This window comes from Ruditapes philippinarum, unplaced genomic scaffold, assembly GCF_026571515.1.
Source record: "Ruditapes philippinarum isolate M1 unplaced genomic scaffold, ASM2657151v2 ctg1234_1_1_1_1, whole genome shotgun sequence".
NCBI lineage: Eukaryota > Metazoa > Mollusca > Bivalvia > Venerida > Veneridae > Ruditapes > Ruditapes philippinarum.
In genome coordinates, this window is record NW_026866730.1 from 1 (window position 1) to 21593 (window position 21593).

The window sequence follows — 21593 nt, forward strand, 5'->3', positions numbered from 1 at the left end:
CGCTCGCACGCACGCTCACACACAGAAAATGGCGGATCTGATGACATTTAAAAGTCAAAAAACGGTTTCTTCAGATTTTAATAATTATGTAAATATGGTAAAAAAAATGTCTGAAAGATATACTTTAATACTATGTATACAACAATGATATATAATTTTAAAACAAAAACATGAATGTCTGGTTTTAATGTTAAAAGACTTATGTCTGCAATTCAGTTGATTTGTAAACAATTACATATAAACCTCTGGAGGGTAATAGGCGCTAAAGAGGGGGAATTCTCACGATTTATATAAAACGTGTCAACCAATGAATAATCGAGATATTCATTTGTATCTTTCGAATCTCACGTAGATTCTATCAGCAACATATACATGTATTTGTTAAATTGTTATGGAAAGAGAACAAATCCCAACACATTTTACATAAAAATATTTTGACTTCGCGCTCTATTATACATGTACATTGTATATCTAACAATTTTCAGTTCTTGGTAAGATATATTTTGCAAAATGAGCAGATATCATCTAGAATCTATACCTTCTATCATCTGTAAATATATTTAACGCAAAACAAACAACTAAAAAGCAATTAAGACATAAAACAAATTCGTTTTGTTACGCGTTCACATATACTGTGTGGAGATAAAAATAAGTTATTATTCAGCTGGACATTAATGCATTGCGCCAGAAACTATGAAAAGTACGTGGTACTTTTAATCAAATAATCAGATGCATATTAAATGCATAATATCAGAGGCACTATATATACATGTACAATTTTATTAATATTAAAGAAAAATGTATCACCAAAAGCATATGTGTATGTGTTGGCATGCTGTAAACTTATGCTTTATTTTTACCAGGGAAGACTATGTTTAACCACGGATTTATATTACATATAATAAATCCGTGGTTTAACGATATTTGATTTTTATATACAATTAGATCTACTCTTAATACAATCTGTCAAATCTAATGCGCTTATATTTAAAAGGTAAGGATAATGATTACGGTTTCTTTTTCTTCTTCCATTTTTTTTTACTTTTTAAACCCCCTTTGCGGATAACCCCATTTTTTATCATATATGCATGCACACAATAATATAGATCTACTTATATGAAATAGAAAAGCTAGTAAGCTGGTGCAATTAAACATTTTGCTATTTATAGATCTAGTACTTTATTGCAAGTATTCAATACACAAATAGAGAAAGCTACATGTAAGATTATAATTACTGGGACAAAAAATATTAATTTTGTTCCAGATATTAATAAAAATACAATATAGATCTAGCTATAATAATTATAAAAATAATAAAACAATGTAACTCTACAAACACATCATAATGATCAATAAAGGTATAAATTTTCTGAAATCCAGAATCCTCTAAATTTTAAAAACCGGACATTCGCTAAAGTTCGATCAGGTCCGAACAAACAGAAGAAAATCACAAAATCATAAATGCAATCATTCGTCTGCAGCGCAGTCACATGTCACTTCCCTAAAAGCATTTTGAGCGGGAAAACCGGGTAGTGTAGGAAAGGCCAAATATAACTAAATGTTTAGATTTTAAAATTTTACAACGTTAAGTTCTCACGCACCGTTTAGTCAATATTTACTTCCTAGAAAGAATGTCACGATTTTTTCAATTTGTTTTGTTGTCTTTGTCATGATATTTTGAGAAATCATCACGTAAATATAGGTTTTTGTCACTTGCGAAATATTTGAATATAATATTTTTCACCTTGTAAGTTATTGGTTTTTCAGATATTTATAGTAAAAGAATTGATTGATCAGCTGTTCTAAATTGAATTTTGCATGTTTACTTTTTTCATCCAAACAGTTAAAATAGAAATGATTTTTTTTAAATAGATCTATTGGCTGTCTAAAATTTCAGAATGGCCAGCGTAGTAGATAAATTCAAGAAGCGCAATGCGAAAGGAAGTAACATGTCTGTAGAATGGTCTCGTACCGGAACATTTCTTCATAAACCAGAACGTGGCTGGATACATCCGGATGAGCAGCTTGCAGCTGGTGCCGGGATTTGTTATGGAGTTAGGGTATATATGATTTATAAGTCATCTAAAGTGGTTAGATCAACGTTCATAATAAAAAGAAGGAAGTGGTTAGCCTTACAGCTAGCCAAAAGTACTAGGCGTATGTGAGTCTTGTACGGCTAGCCAGAATACACTGTACTGTCTAGCTGTATGGCACTTTTCAAGAACCGCATTTGTCCACGTATGTGTACTTTAATAATGATGCTCCGCCATTTTGTAAAAAAGAATATGATGGAAATACAAGCGTCATCTTTATAAATGTGTCAAAGTTACATGACGCATAACTATTCAAAGTACATTCATTGTATATGTGAATGGAAAGTTATATTTATGATAAAATGATAAATATATTAAGTTATAATGTCATTGTTTTTAATGCTAATTAAGGATTTGTTGTCTTATTTGTATGAAAGATGAATTATTAAATCATTTATTTGTTAATTAAGCACATGGAATAAATAATCATATAACGACCAAAAAAGCTGGTATCATCAAATTCAAAAATAAATGCATTCTCATTAAAGCCCTGTCTGTAATGATATTGAGTTATTTTATATTCATATGACCTTTAACCTTAATACTCATTTCTGTAAATTTCCACTGACCACGTTGTGCCTGTAGAATGTTATATTTGTTCAAAATTTTTTCTCTTTAATATATAAAGATAATTTTAAAAGGAGATTTCCCGCCAATGCATCAGTTCTTTTAACTCCAATAATAACAAGACTAATGCAAACAAATTTACTTTAAAAAACATCCCTGTTCGAGAGAAGTTTTTAAAAAAAGGGGAAAGGGAAATTTCGTTACTCCCAAAAAAGCTATTTAAATCGAAAGACACGAATAGAAAAAACAATTCAAAACAAAAGGCAGCAGGTAATGAAAGTACCCCCTGGTTAAAAACAACAAATTTTAAAAAATTAAAAAATAAAGAAACCCAACCATTCCCCCAACCTAAACCCAAACAAAAAACAAAAACCCCAAATATTCAAAAAACATTCAAAAAAAATGGAAGGGAAAACCCCTTTAAAAGGGCAACGTGTTTGGGAAAAAACATTTATAGACCCGGGTTTAAAAAATTTTCCACCTTTAACATTTCAAGTGTTACGCATTGGAAAAAAGGCAAATAAATTTTTTTTCAGGGGTTTTCAATTAGAAAAAAAACTTACAATGTGAATATTTGAATTTCAAATTTTAGGACAAAAGTTCAATTGGAAAAACAGGGTTTTATTCGGTTTTTTATGGTAAAATTTTCATTTTTCTAAATCCGAAAAACTGGTTTGTTCCTTAATTTTCGGGTTTTTTTCCCATAATTCCTGTTTTAAAATTTAAAAAATAGAACTGGGAAACGGGGGGTAGAATTTTTTAAACCCTTAAAACCATTATGGAAATTAAAGATAAAAAAACCTCTTGAAATCGCAAGGGAAAATTAAAAATTTTAAAATCGTACACAAAGGAACATGTTACCTTTTTGCGGTATAATAAAAATTTTCAATTGGGGCCCCCTAAACAAAAATGGATATTTTTTTTTAAATTTTTTTGGTTTTTGAAGTTTTTTTGGAAAACCCCCGTTTCCCAAATTTTTCAAATGTTTTTGTAAACTTAGGCCTGAAAAAAGCTCCCATATTTAATTTTAAAAAGGTTTAAATACAAAATTAGGGTAAACAAAGGACAAAGTCAAGTAAAGGGGAAATAATTCCAAAGGGTAGGGGGCAAACCAGGTGAAAAGTACACTTCACATTAAGGTATGCTGTTCCCGTAATAAAAGCACCCAGGCGAGTCCCGGGAAACTTTTAAGGGAACAGGGTTCACGAAGAACTCCAAACGCCCTGGGGAATGAGGTAATAAAAACTTAAGGGCACTGGAAACCCACGGATGGGGGAAAATTTCCCTTTTCATTGTAGAAAAAACCCAAAAAAGGTTAAATCAGAGTTTCCCTTTAAACCAAAAAAACTTTAAATTGGGGGGTATAAGGGACCTCACTCCCTAATTTCTACTTATTTTAAACGGTTTTCAATAAAATGCAAATCCAAAAATTCCCTTTGGGCATTAAAAAGTACTGGGGCAAAAAAACCTTTATAACAGTTTCCCTTATTAAAAAACCTTTACAAAGGGATTGCGCAATACCGTTGGGTTTAAGGGCCCCCATATGGATATTGGGAAGGGGGTGAATATTCAGGGGGAGAAAGTAAATAATTTTTGAAGGGTTGCAGGGGCAAAACCATGGAAATGACATTTTTAAAATATAGGGAAAACACTTGGGAAAAACATGAGGCAAAATTGGTAACCCCCTTTAAAGAGCAATTTTTAAGGGAGTAAATTCACCGGACAAAAAGTATAATTTGGGGGTAAATGAAGTCCCATTTTTGGGCACCTTTAAAACAAAAAGGGTTAAAAAGGGTCCTAGTAAAAAAAGAGCAATTAAAGAACCCCAAAAACCCCGGGGAAATTGGGCCCGCAACTTGGAAAAGTTTTGGTATTCAAATTAAACTTTCAAAAATTTCTTCCAAACCCACAGGGTACAAGCCCCCGGGGATCCCCACTAAGAAAAATGTAGGAAAATTTTTGGGATTTTTTCCCAGAAGAAGCATTTTCGAAAATTTAAAAACATAAAAAAAACGAAGTACCCCAGGGTTTTTGCATTTTTTGACCCGAAAACAGAGTGTAACTCCCTTTAAACTGACTCTTCGAAAAGGTGGGTGGTAGCCCTTCACCCAAAAAGGCCCCCAGTTTCCTTCATTCTAGGGCCCTTGAAAGAGACGAATCTTAAATTTGCCAAAAATAGGAAAAAAAGGGTTTTTAAAAAAATTTTCTTTTTTTTTGGTTGCCGCCTTCATCCCTAGTTACCGGGAGACAAAGTAAATTTTACACCCGACAAAAACCATTACCCAAAACATGGGGAAAAAAGTTTGTCTGCCCTTTTCCCCCGAACTTCCAAAAAAATGCGGTTAAGTTAAAAAAAAAATAGGAACCCCTTGGATACGCCACGTTCCTTGGGAAAACAAGTACCAAAAAAACAGTGATTAAATTTTTAACAAAATGCTTCCCAAAACATTACAAATTAGAGGGTCTCGACCTTTCATGGGACATACAGTTTTTAAAGGGTTTCACATAAAACCCATAAAAGACTGGACAATAGGGGAATGAAACCCAAAGACAAAGATATGCCCCAAGGGGTTTTGGAAAGAATATTATTGAGGGGGTGGCCGTTTTTTCATGCAAAAAACTGTAAAAAAAAAAGAAATTTAAATTTAGTTCTGGAAAAACAGGGGGAATTTCGTCTGAAAAAGACCTTTTATTTTAAAAGGAAAAAAGAATTCATAAAAGACTGCAAAGGAAAAAAGGTTTATTTTTAAAAACAGTGCAAAACCCAAAGGCATTAAGTTTGAAAAATGTTTTTCAAAGGGGTAAAAAAGGGAAATTTTTGGGCCTGGGGATGACAAAAGAAATTTAACCAAATTTTATTTTTTTTAAAAATTTGTTTATGTTTTAAAAATACAGGTATTCCCCCCAAAAGCAAAAAAACCATTAAAACCCCCACGACCCGGGAGGACCGGGCCCCGGCAAAACAATTGGCCCGGGTAAATTTTTTTTCTTCTTTGACAGAAAGAAATATTGTGATTTTCGCTAATTGGGGGAAAATACCCTTTGAGGGAGATCCCATAAAAACAAAACAAACCCTAACATTCCCATTTGGAAAACTAAAAGTTCACTTAGCCAAAGGTTAATGGGGATTTTTGTGAAAAAATTTTCCCCGGAAAAATGGGGCCCTTAAAAATCTTTTTGAAAATTATTTTCGATTTTTCAAAAAAATTGGGGTTTTCCCCCCCAAATAAAAATCCCGCCACTCCCCCCAAACAGTAAATTTGGGTTTGGGGGCCAAAAAAAAGTGTCGATTATTAAACGGGGTTTATTCAGGAAAGCTCAGGGAGAGTAAACCCCAGATCTTAAAACTCGCCCGATACTTTGAGACAGGAAAACCCCCTTTATGAAGTGCTTCTTACCAAATCAATTACTTTAATGGGGTTAGAAAAACAAATCTTATTCTACCTACCACAAATTCTCAGTTACAACCCAAAACAGTAAATTGTAAACAGGTACGCGAAAAGATGCAGAAAATAAAGCAGAAAACAAAAAGTTGCTATGATAAAACATCAAAGCAACTACCCCTTCTTTTCACTTAATGAGTATGTCCGCATCAAGGTCAACAAAACATGGGAAACCAGCAAAAGTGATATAAAAATTCACAATGACCGAATTCCTACTCTGTAATAACTCATGCAGGTGGCATTTACCGCAGAAATAGGCGAATGTTTAATAAACTGAAGAAACTTTCCCAGAAATTCAGGAATTTTCCCCCAACATTTTAGCTAATAACCCTATCACTCCCTCAATTAATGGAAAAATTTCAGAATCACACGATGCTGACCACTCATTGACCTCCAATAAGCCCAGCCCAATTGACCACTATTATCACACACGATCGGGGCAGGGAAGTGAAATTGAACAAACGATATTATAATGAGAACATGGTGAACAATTGAAAAAAAAAAAAAAATACTGAGTGTTTACCAATAAGAAAACATCACAAACAAAAAAATAAACTATAAAAAAAAAATATATAAATGTGGAATATATATGGAATAAAACACATACTTTTTTTGAATAAACATATATTTGTTTATATAAACTGATTACTTAATTGATATTTAAACATGTGTTATTCTAACGTTATTTAAATTGAACCATATTCCTTTATGATTTATTAACATGTGGATACCATGCAGCTATGTATTTAAAAAGAGGGAAATGTAATGATATTGAGTTATTTTATATTCATATGACCTTTAACCTTAATACTCATTTCTGTAAATTTCCACTGACCACGTTGTGCCTGTAGAATGTTATATCTTGGGAGATTTCCCGCCAATGCATCAGTCCAGATAATAAAACTGACTAGAACACACCTGTGTCTTTTCTCTTATTATATTCACATTTGTGAATCGCATGGACCAACTTTAATAGTATATAAGATATATAAAGAATATTACACTGTCTTCGTGTGTTTATGTATAATTTTATTTTTAAATAGATAAATATCGAACATTTAATCAAAATCAATTAGCCTACATCAAAAATGCGTTTCACAGAACATGGAAACTTTCCTTACTGGTGGACAATCTTTTACTGTCAGTAATTGATGCAATTATTAGAGTTAAATGCTGCTTTTTGTGTCGCCTCTTCGGAGTAGTGGCGACATATAGGGATCACTTCTCCGTCAACTGTCTGTCCGTCCGTCACAAAACTTTTTCGGACTACTTATAAACTACTGGTGCAATTTCATCCAGACTTTACAGGAATGATCAGTACCAAGTCTAGTTGTGCATATTGTCAGCATTTTCCAGTTCAATGATTTTTGTCAGAGTTATGGCCCTTTAATAATTTTTAATTTTAAAGTTTGTCCAGACTACTTCTCTTATGCCACTAATGCAATGTCAATGAAACTTTACAGGATTGATCTGTAGCTCAAGTCCTTGCGCATATTGCACAGGTTTTCTGGTTGAATGATTTTTGGCCGAGTTATGGCCCTTTGATAAAAAGGTGTTTTTTTCTGTGTGTTGCCAGATACACAAAAGCTTGTCCGGACTACTCCTCATAAACTATTGGTGCAATTTCATCCAAACTTTACAGGAATGATCAGTACCAAGTCTAGTTGTGCACTGTCCGTCTGTCACAAAATTTGTCCCAACATGAAATTGGCCATCATGAGGCGACACATGTGATTACTGATCGCTCTTGTCATTTTAAAGGTGTTTGAAAATTAAACATTTTGAAACATAAAAGAATTATTATGCCCCCATTTCGAAGAAAAGGGGGTATATTGCTTTGCACTTGTCGGTCCGTCGGTCCGTAGACCAAATGGTTTCCGAGTGATAACTAAAGACCCCTTAGGCCTAGGAACTTCAAACTTGGTATGGTGATTGGTCATGACCAGAAGATGACCCCTATTGATTTTGGGGTCAAGGGTCAAAGGTCAAGGTCACATTGACCTTGTAAGCAAAACGGTTTCCAATCAATAACTAAAGAACCTTAAGGCCTAGGAACTTCAAACTTGGTATGGTGATTGGTCATGATCAGTAGATGACCCCTATTGATTTTGGGGTCAAGGGGTCAAAGGTCAAGGTCACATTGACCTTGTAAGCAAAAACGGTTTCCGATCAATAACGAAAGAACCTTAAGGCCTAGGAACTTCAAACTTGGTATGGTGATTGGTCATGATCAGTAGATGACCCCTATTGATTTTGGGGTCAAGGGGTCAAAGGTCAAGGTCACATTGACCTTGTAAGCAAAACGGTTTCCGATCAATAACTAAAGAACCTTAAGGCCTAGGAACTTCAAACTTGGTATGGTGATTGGTCATGATCAGTAGATGACCCCTATTGATTTTGGGGTCAAGGGGTCAAAGGTCAAGGTCACATTGACCTTGTAAGCAAAAACAGTTTCCGACCAATAACTAAAGAACCTTAAGGCCTAGGAACTTCAAACTTGGTATGGTGATTGGTCATGATCAGTAGATGACCCCTATTGATTTTGGGGTCAAAGGTCAAGGTCACATTGACCTTGTAAGTAAAAACGGTTTCCGATCAATAACTAAAGAACTTTAAGGCCTAGGAACTTCAAACTTGGTATGGTGATTGATCATGATCATTAGATGACCCCTATTGATTTTGGGGTCAAGGGGTCAAAGGTCAAGGTCACATTGACCTCTTGGGTAAAAACGGTTTCTGATCAATAACGAAAGAACCTTAAGGCATAGGAACTTCAAACTTGGTATGGTGATTGGTCATGACCAGCAGATGACCTCTATTGATTTTGGGGTTAAGGGGTCAAGGTCACATTGATCTTGTAGGTAAAAACTGTTTCCGATCAATAACGAAAGAACCCTTAGGCCTAGGGATTTCAAATTTGATATGGTGATTGGTCATGATCAGTAGATGACCCCTATTTATTTTGGGGTTAAGGGGTCAAAGGTCAAGGTCACATTGACCTTGTAGGTAAAAATGCTTTCTAATCAATAACTTAAGAACCCTGAGGCCTAGGAACTTCGAACTTGGTATGGTGATTGTTCATGACCAGCCGATGACCTCTATTGATTTTGGGGTTAAGGGGTCAAAGGTCAAGGTCTTATTGACCTTGAAGATAAAAACGGTTTCCGATCAATTAATTAAAAACGCTTAGGCCTAGGAACTTCAAACTTTGTATGATGATTGGTCGTGACCAGCAGATGACCCCTATTGAGTTTTGGGTCAAGGGGTCAAAGGTTAACTGGTTCATGACCAGTAGATACTCGATAACCCTTATTAATTGTTTGATCACTGGGTCAGAAGTCATGCATAATAACCTTATCACATGACTAATTGGCTGCTGATAGGGGGCATACATGTTTTACAAACATATCTTGTTCTAATAATTATGTAGACGATTTCAATTGATGTTAATCAACTCACTGCAACTAAACGCTCTTATTTTTCTGGCCGTCTGGAGATGACAAAGATCGATATTCGTACTTTCTTTACTGCAGCTGACATGGCGATTTATCTCTAAAAAGTTAACACACGAAGACAATAGCTGTTTCTTGGTTGAAATCCTCGCTTAAAGACATATGCATTTTCGACTTTCATATAATTTTGAAAAGTGCTGTATGGTTAGCAATTCAGTTTGTTCTGTTTAGCCGTATGTGACTCATGTACAGCTAGAACTTTTGGCCGTCCCCGTGAGGGGTTTGACATTAAAGGAAGATAGTTAGTTGGATGGATGAATGGATGGATGAGCATAGCGTTCAGGTCTGCAGTTCAAAGGTCAAGATCACACTTGTATGTCTGATTATTGTGAATTGTAACACTCTTTTTATTGTAAACCATGCTTTTGATGCAAATCATGGTTCTTCTACTTGGCCATGTTTTTTTTTTTTGGGGGGGGGGGGGGAGCATTTGTCTGTTTCCATTGACAGTTCTTGTTTTTCATGTTATGGTGACTTCCAATATGTATGAGTTTATTAAATTAATATATTTTCAATTAATTTGATATTGATGAAGTGTAAAATATACTTTAGAATATGTGATGTGTTATATGTTGCAGTATATTGGTTGTTTGGAGGTGAAAGAATCTATGAGAGCCTTAGATTTTGACACAAGAACAGCTCTTGCAAGGTAAGAATCATACATATTTGTCATCTATGGGCATTAATTATCCATTATACCATAATCAGGGTTTTCATTATTTACAGATTGACAATCAATATCATGGGTTGAAATGATGTTTAAATTGGTTGTATTTTTAGCCTGTAAATTAAGCTATCCACTTTGACCCTTGGCCAAATCCGTTTCGTTGTCACATCTGTTGCCTCAGATAAAAATCAAAACCCTGCATAAACATGATCAAAACCCTGCGTATAATAAAAATGCTGCATAATCATAAAAATTATATGTCATATACATTATAATTGTACAAGTATCATAGACATTATCATTTATGACCTAAGAATTCTATCTTAGCATCACATCATTGACAGATGCCCAGTCTGAACAACTATAATCATTAAATTTTTGCTCATCAAGTAAAATTTAATAATCATTTTCATGCTCACTATATACATCATAACAAAAATTTGTGAGCACAATTTTTTATGCTAAATCATAAATTTTGTCCTGTATGTTTCACTCACTATAGTTCTCACTTATTTGTGTTACAGCAGTTTAAGTAAATTTAAACTTTTATATATAGGTTTTTAGGGTCTGTGTTTTAAAGATCGCCTATCCCCTTTCTGTGTCAGGACTCCCAGAAGGGATGCGGAACTCTTTTTTTTGAAAAATTGTTCTTTTTTTAGATTTTTTACTTCTTTTTCATATTTCCCCTATGTATATAGCCAAATATAGCATTTGTTGATAGTCAAAATGTTAATAGTATCATACCTATTTGGAAAAAGAAAGAAATGGTTAAAATTTGTATGTGATTTTATTAACATATTTACATAGAAATGATATCATTTTTTTACAGAGAAGCTATCAACAGAGTAAGTGAGGCTGCAGGACTGAAAACAGCAACAAAAAGGAAAAAGGTATGTAGACATAATATATAAAATAGTATTACTAACCCTTTACTCTCTAAATTTGTGCAACCTGTTTTGATTTTGCAACAGTCCATTTGAAAATTAAAGGAATTTAAATACCAAAATACGAAAATTAGAGGCAAAGGCTAATAACTTTTTGCTGCAGCATTTTATTAATGGTTAAATGAGCATCTATAAAATGTTTGTTTATTTCTATGCTTATTCTCATTTGCATAAATCAAAATGAGCATAAAATACTATTTCTCATTGGTGTTTTCCCCCCAACGAGTAGTATAATTACTCTAATGGGCAGGTATCATATAAAAATTACAGAATAACGTTTTTATTTTTTCTCTCAATTAGATATATTATAGTCATAAGCATATTCTAACTAAGTCTGAAAATTTTTTTTTTTCTCATTAGCCTACATTTATTAAAAACCAAATAATATATTAAACCTAGTGTTAATCAATTTAATGAAAAATGTCACCATTATAGATTGACAAGCGTATAGGGAAAATGTTGAGTGACACACCGTGTATGAAGTATGCAGGGTCAAATGTCAATCTTACAATTACAGTAGACAGTATTAACCTAATGGTCATGGAATCAGGAGAGGTAAGGCAGTTGTTTATAACATTTTATTGAATAGTCAGAAAAGCATGAGAATTTAAACAAGGCTGTGTTTGCTTTAAAGAATCTTCTGTGTGATTTTAATTTTAAAAAGGAGGGGTAGATCTATATGTAATTTAATCAGGATCAATCACGGTCACATAGTGTTCTTAAGTGTTTTTTTTTCCTCTTCCTTTTTAAAACATGGAGCTATTGTCATGACCCACACAGCAGGGTCAGCACTGATTTGGTAACATTTTCATGTATGTTCCTTAACCATCAATTGCTGATTTTTTGAATTTTGGTAAAATGATTAAAGCATTGGATTAAAAGATAAACTGACAAATCCGGACTTGTATAGGGTAGGATTTTTTTTCTGTTACAGATGTAATTTCATAAGATTGACATTTTGTTAATTTTTATTTTTTCAGGTAATTGCTGACCATTTAATGCCAGGGATTTCATTCGCCTCAGGTGGTGATGCGGTAAGCTCTCGTGTATATAAGATTATAAGTTTCTCAGTTCAACAGATGCAACTGTAATTTTGTGATAATCAGATGTTGAGATACATATTTTTTCTCGTCTTCAGAGAACAATTTTTGTTGTTTTTTGTGACCAGGGCTCTCAGAAGGGTCAGAATTTCACGAGTCAAAGACTCTTTGGCTAAAATTTTCATGAGTCAAATAATTTTTTTATAGTGTCATTTGTTTACATGAATCATTTTTATGTTACAAAAATTACTGTTTTGGAGGTCATTTTGTGTAGATTCTCAAATCTAAATTGATAATATTTAACAAAAAAAAAAGAAAAAAAAAGAAGAAGAAAACAGACAACAACAAAAAAAACAAATAAAAAAAATGAATAGCATCTTTACTGTGAAAGAATAAATTAAGCAGCAGCTTTTCTGATTAAAAGTTTAAAATATAAAGAAATGTCTTTACTGGTATGCTATATATCATATTAATTTTAAAAACCAAAATGCACTAGGAATATTTAATGGAAAATAACAAATTTACAGGCACTCCAAGTAAATCAAAGACCTATTATAAACCTTTAAAAGCAATCAATAATTGACACCTCAAGTATGTAATTCTTATCAGTTGTGTAGAGTTATTTTTAGCGCTGTCAAATTGCATCCAATGATGTCGCGCTTCAGTGCACAGGCTATAAACAATACTGTGTATTACACACGGGTGACATTTTTTTAGTGTGATTTGAACATGTGTAGGATTTAATAGGTAATTAGGTGTGGATTTAAGGTAATTGTTATTGCATAGCTGAAAATCCCACTTGGCAAATTGACTCTTGAGCAGTTTTTATCACGTGTCAAATTTGTGCATTTCCTGATTTTCACGAGTCAAAACCCGGATCCCCGTGTCAATCGAGAGCCCTGTTTGTGACGGTATTTAAATCTCCATTTTCGTGAAAAACCAAAACTGGTGTCATATTTAGACATAGAGGTGGGCTCTTTCATGATAGAAATATTACTGTTTGCTTATACTGTGCAAATCTATGGATTTGTATTTCCCTGTTGCATTTGCATTAACTGTTTGTTTATACTGTATAATTTAGCTGATTTTCATTTCTCTGTTGCATTTATTAAATTTTACTTATTACTTTTACTTACAATAGGAAACATTAGATTTTGTGGCATATGTTGCAAAAGATGAGATGACCGGTCGTTCTTGCCATGTGTTGGAGTGTGGTGGGGGACTGTCAGAAGATGTTATAACAACCATCGGTCAGGCATTCGAGTTACGCTTCAAAGAATATCTTAAAAAACAACCTAAACCAGTCCATGTGCCAACTAGGTGAGATGCTTGTAAATTATAAATTTTCTTTATGTAAATTTAGTTGCCTTCATTTACATAGTTTGCATTGAAATGATACTTGATAGCAGTTTGATTTCAATTTTTTTGTTAATGAATCATTTGTGATACATACATCCATGTATATGCAGACATACTGTGAGAATTTAGAAAAGGATATTTCTCTGAAATGTCATCGGGTGATAAAAATGTTCAGCTTGACTGGACTCGAACCCGGGACCCTCAGAGTATCATCTGCAGCTCTACTGACTAAGCTTTCAAGGTTTTTACACAATTTCTCTTCAAATTAGTGAACAGTTCTATACCACAAACATATTCAATGTTCATCGGAGTACTATTTTAACAATTTGCTTGATTATCCCCCTTAAATTATCCCCAACTATGTCTTCAGTACCCTAATTAGCTTTTTAAAGAATTTCTGTTATCTATCTTTCACCGAGATGGTAAAATTGTACAGAAAACAGAGGATTTTTACCCTAGGTTTAAACACTAGTGAGAACATCACATAGAGGAAATCATATAACAATAGTGTCATGATATTATATTAACACTTAACACTGCTGATTACAACTGATTCTACCAGTACAGACCAAGATAGTACAAACCTACATATACAGACAAATCCTTGTCATCTAATCATAGACTGCACTGTTTCCTATTCAGTCATTATTGATAATGAGATTTTTTGCCTAAAAATGATGAATGATTTTGTCCAAAGTACATACTACATTTAACATATTTAACATAACAATGCTTAAGTGTATTGACTATATATGAAAGGAAAAAAGTTTTGATAGCTTGGTATTTTAGTACAATATGAGTAATTCTTAACATCAAAAGTACAATGTAATATATTTAGCACTTAATAATTAGTTTGATATACTTGAAGTGCTTGAGTGAAAAGTTCATATGGGATAAATCTCACTTAGAACAATGAACGGTCATTGAGTCATTGTTCCTATTTGATTATAAAGATATGTAAGTTCATCACTTTTCCGTCTAAACTTTATTTCTTGTGCAATTAAATGATACTATAAAGCAGCAAAATGTTATTCATGTAGTATTAAAGCAACTTCACTTAACATGATTATTCATTACTAAATGGAGAAATGAGATTTTTTTTGCAGTCACATGCATTTCAAGGGTATAAAGCTATATATCATGGTTTTTTAGCTCACCTGTCACAAAGTGACATGGTGAGCTTTTGTGATCGCTTTTCGTCCGTCCGTCCATCCGTAAACTTTTACTTTAAACGACATCTCCTCATAAACCACTAAGCCAATTTCATCCAAACTTCACAGGAATGTTCCTTTGGTAGTCAACTTTAAAAATTGTTCAAAGAATTTAATTCCAAGCAGAACTCTGGTTGCCATGGCAACCAAAAGAAAAAACTTAAAATATCTTCTTTTAGAAAACCGCAAGAGCTAGAGCTAAAATATTTGGCATGAAACATCGCCTAGTCAGTGTCTACCAAGTTTGTTCAAATAAATGCCCTGGGGTCAAAATTGGCCTCGCCCTGGGGGGTCATTGATTTTCTTTTTTTGTTAAAAAAAGCCCTTGGGTTAAAATTGGCCCGGCCCGGCCCGGGGGGGGGGGGGGGTCATTGATATTCCTTATTTGTATATAGTGAAAGCTTAAAATATTTTCTTTAAGAGAACTGCAAGAGCTGGAACTTAAATATTTGGCATGAAACATCTTCTAGTGGGTGTCTACCAAGATTGTTCAAGTCAATGCCCTTGGGTCAAAATTGGCTCTGCCCTGGGGGGTCATTGATTTTCCTTATTTGTATATAGTAAAAACTTAAAAAATCTTCTTTTAAAAACCCCAAATAGCTAGAGCTTAGATATTAAGGATGAAACATCTTCTAGAGTATTTCTACCAAGTTTCTTCAAATAAAAGCCCTGGGGTAAAAATTGGTCTCGCCCCATGGGTCATTGATTCTCAATAATTTGTAGAGAGTAAAAACTTAAAAGTCTTCTTTTAAAAAACCAAAAGAGCTAGAGTTAAGATACTAAGCATGAAATACTTTCTAGTTGGTGTCTACCAAGTTTGTTTAAATAAAATTCCTGGGGTCAAAATTGGCCCCTCTTATATGTATATAGTAAAAACTCTAGAGTTAAAGCTTAGATATTTATCATGAAACACCCTCTAATGGCTGTCTACCAAGTTTTTTCAAATAAAAGTGCCTGGTTTAAAATTGGCATTGGCCCAGGGGCCTATATGCAGGTGAGCGATTTCAGGGCCATCATGGCCCTCTTGTATGTGTATTGCAAAAACTTTTAAAAAAAATCTTCTTTGAAGAAACCCAAAAAGCTAGAGTTTAGATACTAAGCATGAAACATCTTCTAGTGAGTGTCTACAAAGTTTGTTCAAATAAAAGCCATTGGGTCAAAATTAGCCCCGCCCCGGGGGTCATTGATTTTAATTATGTGTATAGCAAAAACTTAAAAAATCTTCTTTGAAAAAACCCAAATAGCTAGAGTTTAGATATTAAGCATGAAACATCTTCCAGTTAGTGTCTTCAAAGTTTGTTCAAATAAAAGCCCTAGGGTCAAAATTGGCCCTGCCCCGGGGACATTAATTTTCCGTATATGTGAATAGCAAAAACTTAAAAATCTTCTTTGAAAAAGACAAATAGCTAGAGTTTAGATATTAAGCATGAAATATCTTCTAGTGAGTATCTTTAAAGTTTGTTCAAATAAAAGCCATGGGGTCAAAACTGGCCCCGCCCTAGGGGTGTCATTGCTTTTATCTATATGTGTATAGTTGAAACTTAAAAAATCTTTTTTTTAAAAACTCAACGAGCTAGACCTTAGATGTTTAGCATGAAACATCTTCTAATGGGTGTCAACCAAGTTTGTTCAAATAAAAGCCCTGGGGTTTAAACTGGCCCCGCTTTGGGGGCCTATATACAGGTGAGGGACTTCAGGGCCATCATGGCCCTCTTGTTTAATTAACTTTATAAATATTAAAATTATATTGTTCCCGGAACAGTTGTAATATATTAGGTCTCTGTTATTTAATACACATAAATATTGTAGGTAAACAGAATAAAATGTTCAAGAAAAAATAATTATGTGCGGCTATTTTAACACACTCTTCAAACATATTTCTTTCATACAGGTATTTTGGAATTTTTTCTTTGTCAAAAAAAAATTGGTTAACAGCAGGTAGTTGGTATATAGCTTTATACACTTGAAAGTGTTCTTCCATTACTAAAGCCCAATTAAGCTGGAAAATTGCCAGCAGTTTTGCTATCACTTTCAGCCTAGAGGAAAAACTTAATATAATATTAAAAATTCAGTATTGGACCCAGACTTAATTAAAAATGTTCAATATATGATAGACTAGAACAATCTATACAAGAAGGAGATGCATGGGGAGAGAACGAAGAAAACGACTACTACAACGATAATCCATCAGCCCGACCCCCGTCACCGCCAAGACGTGTGCCATCAGAATATGCTACCCCACCCTCAAATCTACCCGTAAGTTTATAACAGCTTGGTTTAATTGGGTTTATCAGGAGAGATAGTCAAGTCAGATTCAGATAGATAAGCCTCTAAATATAGGTTGATTACAGTGAAGTTCTATTTGAGCCGCGTCACAACAAAACCAACGTTATGCGTTTGCGACCAGCATGGATCCAGATTCTATCAGTTTCTCTACTTGTAATAGGGTTTGTAAGCGAACAGCATTGATCCTGATCAGACTGCGCGGATGCACAGGCTGGTCTGGATCCATGCTGGTCGCAAACCCATTATGTTGGTTTTGTCGTGACACGGCTCATTTGATGTTTTCATTGTGAAATCTCAATTATAAGTTTTTAATTATCTTTTAAAAGATATGCAATAAATGTTTAAATACTTACCTTTATCAGAGTGAGTTGTTAATATGTGCTTGACTATTTGAGGAATAAGGAGAGCTATTGTATTCACCCAGGTCTAACAAATTGGTTAAGTTTTTGTGTGGAAGGTGGTGTCACCAAAATTACCAAAAGGGAATGGGTTGAAATTTCATACACTTAGTGGAGAGCATAGAGGTGGTCACTGATCATGGTCCATAACCCTAATATGGATTTTAATAGAATTATGCTCTTTTTGAAGTAAGAAAATTCTACATTATTCAGGTTCTTGTTTTACTATCAAGCACTGAGAATAATTAAGTATGTTGTCCTACCAACAGGTCTTTTTTTACTCTCTCAAAGTTTATTGGAACAAAGTATCATGTACTTTACACTATATAAATATTGTGTTTTATAAATCAGGTTAGTGATGGAGTGTATTCATCAGTTAAAGAACCGAACGGCCCAACATACGATACACCAAAGGAATTGTCATTGATAGATTTTGGTGAAGATGGTGGAAAAAACCTATATGATAACTCAGGTAAGATGTTTTGATTATTGTTATAATGATGATAATGACGATGATGGCTGTTGTGATGGTCTTGGTGATGATGATCATGATATTTAAAAATGGGTCAAAGACAGAAAAGGCCGGGTTGCATATGTATACAAAATATGAGGCTGTGATCAGATGTTACTTAAATTTTCTACCACTGTCTGACCATTGATGTTAAAAATTTAGCTAAGTTGGTAAACCGGAAAAGAATGAGCATCAGACCTGAAATGGAATCCCACAATATGGGACCACATGTCAATGCTGTGAACCACATATCAAGAGGCTGTGGTAAGTAGTTGCTGAGAAAACTGTTACAAAAATTTCCTACTATCTATTGATCATTAATTATGTCAAAATTTAACTAAGATGGTAAACAGGAAGTGGATGAGCTACAGACCTGAAATCAAATCCCAGGGTATAGGACCACGTGATAATGCTGTATACTAAATATCAAAAGGCTGTGATAAGAAGTTGCTGCGTAAACTGTTACGAAAATTTCCAACCATTAATGTCAAAATTTAACTAAGTCGGCAAACAGGAAGTGGATGAGCAACAGACCTGAAATCGAATCACACAGTATGGGACTATGTGTTAATGCTGTATACCAAATATCAAAAGGCTGTAACAAGTAGTTGTCGAGAAAACTGTTACGAAAGTTTTTTCCCCGCCCGGCTGTGTGATAATAAAAACTGTTAAAAGATGCCCAGTCATTCTTATGAGCCTCTATCGAATGAATATATCAACAGCTACATGTACAATCAAAGATTTAAGACTGAAGTCAACATTGTGTCCTATAACTCAAACTTTTACCATGGTTACGGGATAGTATCTCATCAGGTTATACAGATACACAGATTGATCTGGGGCCTCAGTTATAAACTAATTCTCTTAGCTCAAACTTAGATCTCAGTAATTTCATTGGTCAGAAACTCCCACAGAATGTACACTGACCAATGAAAATCCTGAGATTTGAGACAAGACTCAAATAAAAGTTTTATAACCTCAGGGGCCTGGACGTAAACTGATCAATAATGGTCAAGGACACCTATCATCACAACTTGCTTTCAAAGAGAATATTCTTTACAAGAGATTTTTTTTCATTTATTTTTTTTTCTTCAGAAAAAACTTCAAATAATGCTATGACTGAGTTTGAACCTACACAGTCAGATTTTTATGATAACCACAAACTGAAAGGTGGTCTAGCTTCTCCACAGAGTACCTTGGATCCATTTGATATGGGTAAGTCAGTGTTTAGAAATACAGTACAACCTCAGCAGGGAAACATCCCTCCGGAGATGAAGATATTATACTTGTTGCTGTGAGGTGTTACGATAGTGAGATTATATTTATTAAGAAGTCTTATTTTAAGAAGACTTTAAGCATTCTGTATTAATGTTGTTAAGTGTTTATTGCTCTACACATGGCAGCTCTAAAGATAGGTGCTAAAGTTTTTGTTGCAAATTTATAATTCTTTGGGTTTATATTACAGACTAGATATGGGTCATTGTAACTGTTAATTAAGTCACATTCATGCAATTCTCAGACAGTATAAACATACTCATTGCGTTCGTCTCTTTTCAGTACCCTTTGTATGTTCAGTTCCAATTAATAAAGAAATTAACATTATTAAAAATGAATCTAACACTGGTTGCTAGTAAGATTGGTATATAAGGCACGAGTGTAGCTTTCTTTTAAAGGCAAGATCAAGACTGTATCATGTTACTGCTAAGTAATTTACCTACTAGCAGGATTTTCCTATATCTACTGTAAGCAGGTGTTGATTAAGAGCAGGATATTATTATATCTTTCGTCAGTTAGTTCTTGCATAATACATAATTATTTATTATGGATTGAAAAGAAATGTATGATAAACTAACATTTTTGTTCATTACCATTTTTTTATAGTTGTGTATTCATTTAGAAGTTAATGCATATTTGCAGTTTATTGACTCATTTACATTGTAAAACATACAACAGACCAGTTTTCTTTCTTGTTTTTTTTAGAGCCATTCAACTCGTCCCTGTCCAACGGACATGGAGAGTCAGAAGGTGGGGCAGCCGGGGGAGGGGACATGGCCAATGGAAATGGTGCACCAAATAAATCACCAATTTTTGAAGAATGGTTCCATGGTAACCTAAGCAGGAAAGATGTAAGTTATGAAACATTTGCTTCTTTATAAAATAAATAAAAAATGTAAGACCTCCCAAGATCAATGAAAACAAAGTGATTGGGATAATAATTAATTTAGTGAAGAAACTAAGTTTACTATTTTAGCAAATTTCTTTAATCTCTGTTGTGAAGAATGCATAGGGGTGTATATGAACTACATTCAAGTTCACTGCTGGTGTTGTCATTGAATAAATGTACAAATGACCTTTTGGAGCTTGACTTGAACATCATCTTACTTGAGAGGCAAACGCAGTTAAAAGTAAATAAACATGTTGCAAAAAAAAACCACTAAAAATCGAAACAGTACAGGTTCACATGTAAAATGTTATCTTTTCTCAGGTATGATATTGTCATAAATATTTATACATTTAAGGCTGAGAAGTTGTTACAGAATGATGGGGATTTTCTTGTACGACAAAGCTCGGCTGATCAGAATCAGTATGTACTCAGTGGCCGACAGAACGGCATGGTTAAACATCTGTTGTTGGTGGACCCAATGGGAGTGGTATGTTAGTTTATATTGTTTGCATTTTTTTTTTTGACATTTTGTGTTTAAAAATTAGAAATATTTTAAGTATGTCTTAACTTGTTGAAAGGTTTTGTCCCAGAAGATTTAGAAAGAATACATGGCTCATTATCATAATTATATAAGTATGAATAATTCCCTTTTCTTCAGATATTTTTCTTTGTTCTCCCATTTAAGTTACCATAAAATCTTATTGTAATTCTAGTGCAACATCAATGTTTGAGTCTGGCCTAGTTTGCAGCTTGAGGCTATCATGACTGCCTTTGTCGCAAAGTGTATCTTATTGCTAACATCTTTCATATGCATGATGCTTTTGTAGGTGAGGACAAAAGACCATTCATTTGACAGTGTACCTCATTTGATACAGTTCCATAGAACACAGAAAATACCAATTGTATCACAGGAGAGTGAACTTCATTTGAAACAACCAATCAGTAACAAGCTTACAATGTGCTGATGACCAATAAAAAAAAAGGAAAATACGAGTGTTTACAACCAATCAGTAACTTGTTTACAATGTGCTTATGACCAATGAACAGGGAAAAATAAAGAAATATACAACCAATCAGTAACTTGCTTACAATGTGTTGATGACTGGGAATAGACTTTCAAGCAGAACAAAAAAGGAAACAAAACATACTATTTCCAAATGAAATTTAAAGAAATAATTATGCCCAATAAACAAACAAGAAGCTTATATTATTACGTTGAAAGGAATACAAGATTTTGAAAGAACCAATCAACAACAAGTAACATTGTTCCAAAAAGAATAAAATTTATTTGATGGAACCAGTTGGCAACTAATTAACATTCTTCTGAAAGGAATACAGTATGTTTAATGGAACCAATCAGTTACTAGTTTACATAGTTCTGAAAGGGCTAAGATATAT

General features: G+C 33.7%; 1 protein-coding gene across 3 annotated transcripts; it reads left to right on the forward strand.

Annotated features, from left to right (window-relative positions):
- The first annotated feature begins 1561 nt into the window (after positions 1 to 1561).
- On the forward strand, positions 1562 to 21304 carry LOC132733532 (SHC-transforming protein 1-like). 3 transcript variants are annotated; one of them, XM_060720193.1, is made up of 13 exons: positions 1562 to 1692; positions 1898 to 2060; positions 10194 to 10264; positions 11112 to 11172; positions 11662 to 11781; positions 12207 to 12260; positions 13408 to 13586; positions 16951 to 17092; positions 17872 to 17992; positions 19127 to 19246; positions 20012 to 20157; positions 20551 to 20682; positions 21023 to 21304. In XM_060720193.1, the coding sequence occupies exons 2-13, from the start codon at positions 1899 to 1901 to the stop codon at positions 21158 to 21160; spliced, it is 1446 nt and encodes a 481-aa protein (XP_060576176.1). In that variant the 5' UTR covers positions 1562 to 1692; position 1898; the 3' UTR covers positions 21161 to 21304. The 3 variants fall into 3 exon arrangements, with proteins under 3 accessions (XP_060576176.1, XP_060576175.1, XP_060576177.1); XM_060720192.1 differs by having other exon boundaries at positions 1590 to 1747; XM_060720194.1 differs by having other exon boundaries at positions 1593 to 1702.
- Positions 21305 to 21593: the final 289 nt, after the last annotated feature.